This window comes from Rhinolophus ferrumequinum, chromosome 12 (genome assembly GCF_004115265.2).
Source record: "Rhinolophus ferrumequinum isolate MPI-CBG mRhiFer1 chromosome 12, mRhiFer1_v1.p, whole genome shotgun sequence".
Classification (NCBI taxonomy): Eukaryota; Metazoa; Chordata; class Mammalia; order Chiroptera; family Rhinolophidae; genus Rhinolophus; species Rhinolophus ferrumequinum.
The window spans coordinates 57,779,993-57,791,082 of NC_046295.1; the positions used below are offsets into that span (position 1 = coordinate 57,779,993).

The 11,090-nt window shown below is 32.2% G+C and overlaps 1 protein-coding gene across 1 annotated transcript; it reads left to right on the plus strand.

Moving 5' to 3' along the window:
* The first annotated feature begins 3,991 nt into the window (after nt 1–3,991).
* Nucleotides 3,992–10,741, plus strand: CYLC2 (cylicin 2). Its single transcript, XM_033122031.1, has 6 exons — nt 3,992–4,008; nt 6,215–6,255; nt 7,392–7,513; nt 9,308–9,469; nt 9,770–10,181; nt 10,257–10,741. Exons 1-6 carry the CDS (start codon nt 3,992–3,994, stop codon nt 10,739–10,741), a joined length of 1,239 nt encoding a protein of 412 aa, XP_032977922.1.
* Nucleotides 10,742–11,090: the final 349 nt, after the last annotated feature.

Below are 11,090 nucleotides of genomic sequence, written 5' to 3' on the forward strand. Positions count from 1 at the left end.
TGCCCTTCGACAGACAACTGGATAAAGAAACTGTGGTATATTTGTACATTGGAGTATTACTCAGCCATAAAGAAGAATGAAATCTTACCATTTGCAACGACATGGATGGACCTACAGACTGTTTTGCTAAATGAAATCGTCAGACAAAGAAAGACAAACACCATATGATCTTACTTATATGTGGAATCATAAGAACAGAATAAATGAAAGCAAACAGAATGGAAATAATTCAGAGATATAGGAGAAAGAAAACAAAAAACTGATGATTGCTAGATGGGAGGGAAGGATGGGGGAGAAGATAAAGTGATTAGAAAGTACAAATTGGTAGTCACAATATAGCCACAGAGATATGAAGTACAGTTTGAGTGATATGATCAACAATGTAAAGATTATGTAGGGTGTCAGATGGGCACTTGTCTTATTAGGGAGACCAGTTCATGGACTGTGTAGATGCCTGACCACTGCACTGTACACCTGAAGCTGAAGCTGAACAATATTGAATGTCAACTATAATAAAATGTGTGTATATACACACACACATATACATTTGATTATATATATATATATATATATATATATATATATATATATATATATGGTCACAGGATGTGAAGTACAGCATAGGGAATGTAGTCAAGAGAATTGTAACAGGTATATATGATGTCTGAGGGGTAGTAGATTGGGGGCAAGTTATCACTTTGTGAGGGGTGTAAATGTATAACTATTACATTATTTTGTACACCTGAAACTAATAAAAAAACAAAATTGGAAGTATAATAAATGTTCATCAATTGTAGAAGATATAATTAAACTATGGTATATACATATAACACTTATAAAACCACATATATTTTTTATTTATAGAAATTATGTATGAACGAACTGCAAATATATGCAACTATAAATGAATATCCAAAATATGTACTGAAAGAAGCCACATATAAGAAAATGCTATCATATGATACTATTCCTAGATTTCAAAAATAGACAAAACTAATACTATTACAAGACAGAATAGTGCTCACCTATGTATAGGGAATAAAGGATAATAAATTGAATAGATCATAGGTTATTAGGAATGATTTATTTGCAACTTAGAGAGTTGTTGAAAGGTTTGTTCATTTTACAATAATTTATCATGCTGATCGCTCATGATTTTACTTACATTTAAAAAAAAACAAACTTTAGATATTTGCACAATTTCCTGATTAATTTTTACAATAATGACACAAAATATTATGCTATGTAACATATATAAGAATGTATTATATTCTTATATATTATATATATATCTATATCGATAACTATATATAAGAATTGATATCTTATATATCGATATCGATATATAAGAACATAACACATTCTTATATATAGATATATATATATCGATATATATCGATATATATCTCCTCCCTTGTTTGGCTTTTTAAATCCTTTATGTAACAGAGAATGAGATAAGATAGGTATGTTAATAGATAGATATGTAAATCATACATGCATACATGTGTGCATGCTTACATATACAAATATAGTAATCAATGGTGCCATCACAAGCTTAAATAATCTATTTTAGTTATATGGAGAATGTATGGAGAAAAATATATACCAAAGTTTAAAATTGATAACATATTACAAAGTCTTAGGAAATAACTGTGACTACCAAGGACAAACTATCTTTACTTTTTTACTATGTTATTATAGGAAATACATGAGTTAATGTATATAAATAATTTTATAACCTGTAAAATGCTTAAAGTACATTTTAAAATATTTTATTTTACGTATATTTAAGTATAATATTTATATTTGAGGACATGATCACTAAGCTCAATGGCCTTTTCAAAAAACAACAACAAAAACACGTGTGTGATGACAGTATTGCTGCTGGGTTGACACTGGTGAAATACTAGGTCATAAAAATAATATGTATGAGGCTAATATATTTCTAAGAAGCCTCAAATGCTAAAGCACACCTTTCATTTTGGCTTTGTAGATAGGCAGAGTTCTAAGAATTACCCCAATGACCCTTTCTTTTGAATTGTAGGTGGGACTTGTGAAAATGAAGAGTTATCATTCCCATAGTGAGATACAGGTGACCTTAAAATGAAGAGATTATCTGGATGGACCAAATCTACTCACTCGAACCTTTTAGAAGACAAGGTTTTCCTTAGATGATAGCAGTAGAGGAAGACAGAAAAATAATAGAAATTTAGAAGATGAGGAATCAATGAAACACTGCTGGTTGAACATGGAAGGGGTCATGTGAGAAGGAATACGGGCAGCTGCTAGCAGCAGAAAGCAGCCCATACTGATGCTGACAGCAAACAAGAAAACGGAGACATTCGAACTATAGCCACAAGGAACTGAATTTTGCCAAGTGCAACATTGCTTGGAAACAGATCCTTTTTTAGAGGCTCCGGATAAGAGTTCAGTCAAGTAAATAAATTCAGTTAAATCTGTGAGACACTGAGCAGAGGAGCCAACGGAACTTACATGAGAGTCTGAACTACAGATTATAAGATTTTAAATGTGTTTTGTTTTATACCACAATAAGTTTGTGGTCATTTGTTATATAGCAATATAAAAATAGCACTGGCTTACTATAAAAAAGATCATTAGCTCTGTAAGACCTTAATAGATCATACATATGTAGTTAAAAATGATAATAAGATATTAATTCAAGAGGTCATGGTGCAGAAGGCAAGCTTTGTTGGCTGTCCATTAGTGATTTGGATCTTACTACATGCTGATAGAAGAAATGCACTGGGCTTAAATACTTTCATAAACAAGGTATACACTATAAAATCCTACACAAAATATTGTCGATTTGGAAATCAGACTTTATTATATCACCACTTTGCAGAAAAACATGAGCATCAATAGTGTTAAGTTAGTGGATAGTGAAGCAATTAGTTCAGAGAAAGCTCAATTCCTAAATCACCTTATATGAGTGTTCCCTGCCCAATCCATCTAGAACTTATCATGGTCTGAAACATGAGAGAAAAACTGTCTTTGAGAAAAAACACAGAGATTTTTATACCATGTTTCCCCGAAAGTAAGACCTAGCCGGATGGACAATCAGCTCTAATAATGCATCTTTTGGAGCAAAAATTAATATAAGACCCGGTCTTATTTTACCATAATATGAGACTGGGTATAATATAAAATTATAATATAATGTAATGTAATGTAACATAATATAATATAATATAATATAATATAATATAATATAATATAATACCAGGTCTTATATTAATTTTTGTTCCAAAAGATGCATTAGAGCTGATTTTCCAGCTAGGTCTCATTTTGGGGGAAACACTGTAGTTTACCTCTAACCGTGACTGAAGTTTAATAACTCTATTCCTTAAGGGGGAAAAATCAGTTGAAATTTCCTAAAAGGAGCTAGATAATGGCAACATGTTCAAATACTACTCTATTTAATATCTGTTTTCATCTATTAATGGGGTTGAGTGGTGCGTGGAATAAAAATTATCTAACTCAGATCTATGAGTAAGTTGACGGTTTTAAAAAGCATCTAGCCTTCTTTAAAATCTTGTATCTATGAGCAACCCATAAGGTTAAGATGGGAAAAGGCAATGTAAAGTTACACAAACAATTGAACAAAAGACATGCATGTCAGGGAAGTTAGGATTACAACTGATTTTAACAGATAAATGCTGAAATTTATTCTTTTGTCATATCAGTCAACAAAATAAAACCACATGAAAAGTTGAAACAAGTGTTTTTTTTTAAGAGGTAAAATCAATGGGTTATTTTAAAACTACCAGTTGTATTTAGTCAGTAGTAATGAGTGAAAGTAGATACCAATCTTAGGCTGAATAGTAGAAACTATTAGGACACAAGTACAAATGGATTTTCTTGCTTTGCCCCTTTAACCATTAGTGCTCTTGGCCTCTTTATGAGGTCACCTCTCATCATCACTAATTTGAATTTACAGTGCATAAGGCCTGGCAAATCATAGGTGGGAGAAATGTCTTTACCAAGATTGTAAGTCCTCTTGTCAAATTTTGTGTTTTAAAATAACTGAATGCTCTAGGTAGCTTTATATTTATTCTCTTTAGTGTAAAGAGATGTTTGTTATAACCTTATTATGCCATCGATAAACAATAGAGTCTGTGTTTTTCAAACACGTTCTCAAGCAGTTTTATCTGTTGTTTTGATCCAAGACTTAACTAGTTCATTTACTTGACTAAAACACAGACATGGCTTTAGATAAGTCATTTTCAATGTGATTCTTATTTCATTTATTATTATATTGCATTTTGGAACATAAAGAATAAAATCATTCATGGTTCTCATTCAGGCAACTATCACCCCCTTAGGGGTCACTTAGAAATTTATAGGAACTTTTTTTTTTTTTAATGTCACAGTGACTGAAAAGTGCTACTGACCTTTAGAGGGCATGGTTCAAGGGTAATAAACCTTTGCTAATAAATGTGAGTGTTTGTTTGTGTAGGGGGTTGGGCAGCAGGGTATCGGTACAGCTCTCCTCCAACTCCATATTGCAAATGAATCAATTTTTCTACCATCAGCCTTCCTCACTATCCAAATTCTGTGTATTTTCTCTATATATTTTTATTGATTTCTAATTCAATTGCTTGATAATCAAAGAACACACCCTAAAAATTATACAAGAAATTAAAGGACCATGCCTATGTATTAATTTTTAAATTTCAAATTTAATAATACTGTTACATGGACCTGAAATAGTTCCTCTTTCAGAGTAATTAGAACAGAAAAGTTCATAACCATAATTGAATATTGAAATGTCTTCAGCAGTGTACAAATGCACATCGGCTATGTCCAAACATAGAGGTTTAGATACAGTGGGGCAAGTAATTTTAACACACATCCTCAGATAAGAAAACACCAGACTAGATAATTTATTAGGCAACACATGCTAAATTTTATTCAGTTATTTCATTCAAAAAAATTTTTTTTTAAAGATTTTATTGGGGAAGGGGAACAGGACTTTACTGGGGAACGGTGTATACTTCCAGGACTTTTTTCCAAGTCAAGTTGTTGTCCTTTCAGTCTTAGTTGTGGAGGGCGCAGCTCAGCTCCAGGTCCAGTTGCTGTTGCTAGTTGCAGGGGGCGCTGCCCACCATCCCTTGTGGGAATCAAGGAATTGAACTGGCAACCTTGTGGTTAAGAGCCACTGGCCCGTGTGGGAATCGAACCGGCAGCCTTTGGAGTTAGGAGCATGGAGCCCTAACCGCCTGAGCCACCGGGCCAGCCCTCATTCAAAATTTTTAAAGAGTTGCAAATTTTAAAACGTGCCAGGTTTTGTGTTAGGGAATAGAAATTTAATGGAGTTATCACGATACTTTTTAAAATGTAATTGACTACATAATATTTATGCAATGTCAAAATAAGTAAAACACTGGGTATGTGTGTTTATATTTGTGTGTGTTTGTGTAAGGCACAAATTCAATCATGATCAACAAGGACTCTATTTCTGTAATATAATGGGAAGATGAGAATAATATTTCTCTAGCAAATCTTAATATTTGCTTCCATTACGAATATATAAAAAATAGATTACAAAACTTCCCTTTTTGGCAACAAACACGTTCACAATAGTTCGACAACAAACGGGAACTTATAAATGGAAAATACTTTGCAATATAATTTTACTTCTCACAGTTTCTTAGAGAACAAGAACAAAAAAAAATTCCGGTCAATACTGTGGTGCACACTGACACACACACACACACACATACACACACACACACACACACACATTCATAGACACACACATGTGCCATTGATGATTTGAATTTGCTTAAATTCTGAAATTATTTTGAGGATTTTGTTTTACTTAAGTCTAGTATTTTCAAATTGCCATCTTAGTTAAAATTCAACTGAAAGGAAATTTGGAGCATGAGATGGGGAAAATGAATTCAATCACAGTTTCACAATATAAAAAGTCTGTTATTTAAATAAAGCAACTTGGGAATTTTTGTCTTATGCTTTATCCCCCTTGTTTTAATTCTGTTGAAATTTGTTCTAAAAACACACATTTGCTCTCCTCTATTTTTCTGGGACCGAGTAATCTTACATAATATTGGAGAGCTGAGAATGCAAAATATTTCTCTAGTTGGTGATGGCAAGTGCTTATGCATAATACTGATCATTCAATAGAGTAATTTTTGTGTAAATTAATTAAAACATTTTCCTCTTACTTTAACAGCCAAAAAGTAAACTTTGGGACATATGATAATTATATTCCAGGTAAGTAATTATATATATATAATTCATATATATACATATATATGAACATGTATGATTAATTATTAGGGATTAGTGATTATCCTCCTTTCAAAGTGATAAAGAATTAGCTATCGTGGAATATCATTAAAAATCGACTGTTTATTTTCCAAGGGACCTTTTGTGTGGGCTCAGTGAATACCTTTCAAATATATTTTGTTTGTAAATCTAAAAGAGATGAAGCAAGTATATACAGAAACATAAAGGTGGACATATTTACATGTTAGAAATCATTTTATCATATAAGTTCATCGTTGAAAGCCAGTGTAGAAAATTGGATTAACAATTTCTCACTCATATCATAAATGTCCTCTACTATATTCCTGATAGATTGTATCAAGCTTATAATTGGCTAAAAATTCATTACTTGACAAGGCCAGTCAACCTGACGTTCAAGTCTATTTTCTCTTACACTCACTATTACTGCACATACTCAAAAACAATGAGGATATCTCTCTTACTTGTTTCATTGGTAACTTAAATGTCTTGAACCATTTCTATTATAGTTTGCAAGTAACTTTACCCTCCCAGTCGCAATTCTGTGGGTACTCTTTATTTGTCAGTCTTCTTTATTAATATGCCACCTATAACACCACCTATAACAATTCAGTTCTTGAATGTATAATACTCTTGTAGCTTGGAAAATGATTACTAAGAGACCTAAAGCATTCACATTTATATTCAATCATATATTTACTAAATATTTATAACAGGCACTGCACTAATTACTTTGAGGGCTACAGAAGTAGTTACCATATTTTCTGTTCTTAATAGAATTGTATTCTAACCAAAAAAGTATAAAGCAAAATTCTAGACTGGATTAGATAGAGAGAATGAAAGGAAGCAGTAAAATGGTTTCATTCCATTTATATTATAGACTATATTAATTTCTCAATCACTACTTTATATAGTTTTCTGCAAAAATGGTAACATAAAATAATCAATTTTTATATTCTCATATTAATAGCAGAATTTTAAACATTACCAAATAAATGAACACATAATTTGAATTGTTTGTTTATTCAAATAGCTATTGCCACACAGGTTCTGATGAAATTCTATTTATTCTTAAGTGTATGGTTAATGTTTTCTTATTTTAGTCAGTGAATTAAGCAAAAAATCATGGAATCAGCAACACTTTGCCCTGGTATTTCCCAAACCACAGCGGCCAGGAAAAAAATTAAGATCAAAACCTTCCCAACTACGAGATAATACAGTTCTTGTGAGTATTGAAAAGATCATAAAATTTTACTAGCAATAAACTTGTGAAATCATGTGTAAGATCACAACTGACCAATGAGATTTCGGTGATGATGGAAATATTTTATATCTTTGCATCCAAATGTGGCTCTTTGACACTTGAAATGAGGCTAGTGTAACTGAGGAACTGCATTTTACATTTCAATTCAATTCAATTCAATTTGCATGTGCCTTTTAAGTACTCTGTTAAACACTTAAAGGTAATTCAAATTCTACTACCTAGAGAAAATAGATATTTTATTTGTATTCCACTGTATAAAAAAAATCCCCCCTTATTTAAAATTAACTATTTGTTCAGTAACCCCACATTATAGAAAAAATGTATCCAAAAGCACAGAAATCTGGAGACCCTAATGCTACAGTTAGTATGAACATTCGAAAAATGTTTCCTAGCTAGTGGAACTCCTACATTAAAATCCTGGTGTTACATTATACTTTGATCAAGTTTCAATGCTTCCTCATTTCCTGTAATATACCGTGTTTCCCCGAAAATAAGACCTAGCCGGATAGTCAGCTCTAATGTGTCTTTTGGAGCAAAAATTTATATAGAACCCAGCATCATATCATATATCATATCATATATCATGTCACATCATATCATATCATGTCATATCATATCATATCATATATCATATCATATCATGTAAGACCGGCTCTTATATTATAGTAAAATAGACCAGATATTATATATTGTATCATATTATATTATATTATATTGTATTATATTATAAGACCGGGTCTTATAGTAAAATAAGACCAGGTCTTATACTAATTTTTGCTCCAAAAGATGCATTAGAGCTGATTGTCCAGCTAGGTTTTATTTTCAGGGAAACATGGTAAAATTCTGGATTCTGAATATTGGAAGATAAATATTTCCCAAAGTGTCTGGAGTCATCATGGGATATGAAAATGTTCAAAGAAAACTTCACAAGATGAAAGTATCATTAACTCTTGCTTATTTTAGGGAATATTATCCCATCTTTAATGACCCAGATTTCTTCTGTTTTCTCGGTTTTTTTTTTCTTTTTTCTTCTTATTTCTTTCTTTATTAAATTTATTTTTCTACCGTTTGTTAACATTGCTTCCCAAATTTGCTGTTTTTGCAATTAAAGTTTTGCAAATATTTAGTTACAAATTGAAAACAAACTGTACCATTTTACAGAAATTAATTTCCCTTGAATGATACAGCGTTCATTACTGCAGCTTCCTATGTGGTGACACTCAATTTATATCTTGTCATGCAGGAGGAGTTTCAGGCATTTACTTTTAGCCAGTTAGCACTATAAATTCCAGAAAGTTTGAATGTAACAATAGAGACCATGATCTGCCTGAAAACAAAACTATTAGATATTAGAAAATAGTTTCTAAGTTAGCCTAGGAATGGAGGCTGGGCAAGACATTCCAAGAATCTCAAAAATACAGAGTCAAAGAAAAAACAAGCCCGCTCTTCATTGTGAAGAGAGGTTCTGATATATGTCATTGGTAGATGAAGGTCTGAACCAATTTCACATAAAATCTTAAGGGAATTATGAAGATACTCTAAATTAAAGTTAGACTCAAAATGAGATATGGCTATCCATTAGTTTGAAAAAGATTGAAATTGAAAAAGCAGAGTAGCTATACATTCTACAATTTACAAACTATTTATTAAAATCTAACATCTTTTCATGGTTGAAGTTAAAATGTATTTGGTATCTGGTAATAAAGGTTGTGTAACTCACAAAAGTTACTTATCATTATTCTCACAATTTTTCAGAAATATGATGAAGAGAAATTAAAGGGAGATTCTAAACGACCCTTATGGATGCACCGTTCTTTAATGAGAATTTCTGAAAGACCATCTGTTTATTTGGCTGCCAGGAGACAGCCTCCATATAAACCAACCCTTCTCCTCAAGAAGGATGCTGAAGTAGGAGATGTAAAGAAACCTTTATCTTCAGCAATAGGTGAGACAGATACAAAAGACAAGAAAGCAGACAAGAAGGACGAATCAGATGCAGTGCCTGCATCCACAGTTTCAGAAGAGTCAAAAAAACCAAAAGATTCAAAGAAAGACAAGGGCGCAGAAGCAGAAACTAAAGGTGAAAAAGATATTGCAAAACCAGATGCCAAAAAAGATAAGATAAGTCCAAAGACAGGCAAGGAGTCAACTACAGAATTAGAAGTTGAAAAAGGAGACCTCAAGAAAGATTCAAGAAAAGATAAGAAAGGTTCACAGAAGGATAAGGAGTCAACTACAGAATCAGAAGCTGAAAAAGGAGACACAAAGAAAGATTTAAAAAAAGATAAGAAAGGTTCAAAGAAGGATAAGGAGTCAACTACAGAATCAGAAGCTGAAAAAGGAGACACAAAGAAAGATTTAAAAAAAGATAAGAGAGGTTCAAAGAAGGATAAGGAGTCAACTACAGAATCAGAAGCTGAAAAAGGAGACACAAAGAAAGATTTAAAAAAAGATAAGAGAGGTTCAAAGAAGGATAAGGAGTCAACTACAGAATCAGAAGCTGAAAAAGGAGACACAAAGAAAGATTTAAAAAAAGGTAAGAGAGGTTCAAAGAAGGATAAGGAGTCAACTACAGAATCAGAAGCTGAAAAAGGAGACACAAAGAAAGATTTAAAAAAAGATAAGAGAGGTTCAAAGAAGGATAAGGAGTCAACTACAGAATTAGAAGCTGAAAAAGGAGACACAAAGAAAGATTTAAAAAAAGATAAGAGAGGTTCAAAGAAGGATAAGGAGTCAACTACAGAATCAGAAGCTGAAAAAGGAGACACAAAGAAAGATTTAAAAAAAGGTAAGAAAGGTTCAAAGAAGGACAAGGAGTCAACTACAGAATTAGAAGTTGAGAAAGGAGACACAAAGAAAGAGTCAAAAAAAGACAAAGGTTCAAAGAAGAACAAGGGGTCGGCTGCAGAATCTGAAGATGAAAAAACAGATGCAAAAAAGGATAAGGATGGGAAAAAAGACACAAAGAAATCCAGTGAAAAAAGTGATGAATCAAAGGGCAAGAAAGATGCCAAGAAAGATGACAAGAAAAACACTGACACAGAACCTGCTGATGCAAAGGCTGCAAAGAAGGAATCAAAGAAAGATGTAAAGAAGGATGCAAAGAAGGATGCAAAGAAAGATGCAAAGAAGGAGTCAAAGAAGGAGGCAAAGAAGGGTGCAAAGAAAGATGCAAAGAAGGACAAGTAGGCCTTAGGTTATAATTCAAAAGCATATTTGGTGAAACAATTTTAGTATTCTTAAACTGAATCTATGAGTAAAACAGGGGGTTCAAAGAATCAAATACTTTTAAAAATGGGGCAAAGGACGACAAAAGAATGACTCAGAAAAACTTCATAAAAATATAAGAGAGATGTTAAGAAAAATTAAGAGATGATTCATTGAAGGACTTGGAGGACACTTATGTTAACTTTGGGGATATAAAGGATTAAATGAAAGACCCCTAGAACGATTCAAAGAATATACAAGTAAGGATGTAGAAGTTAATGATGCTGAATCTGTGAATATGAAAAAGAAAAAAAAAATGATGAAACCTTTG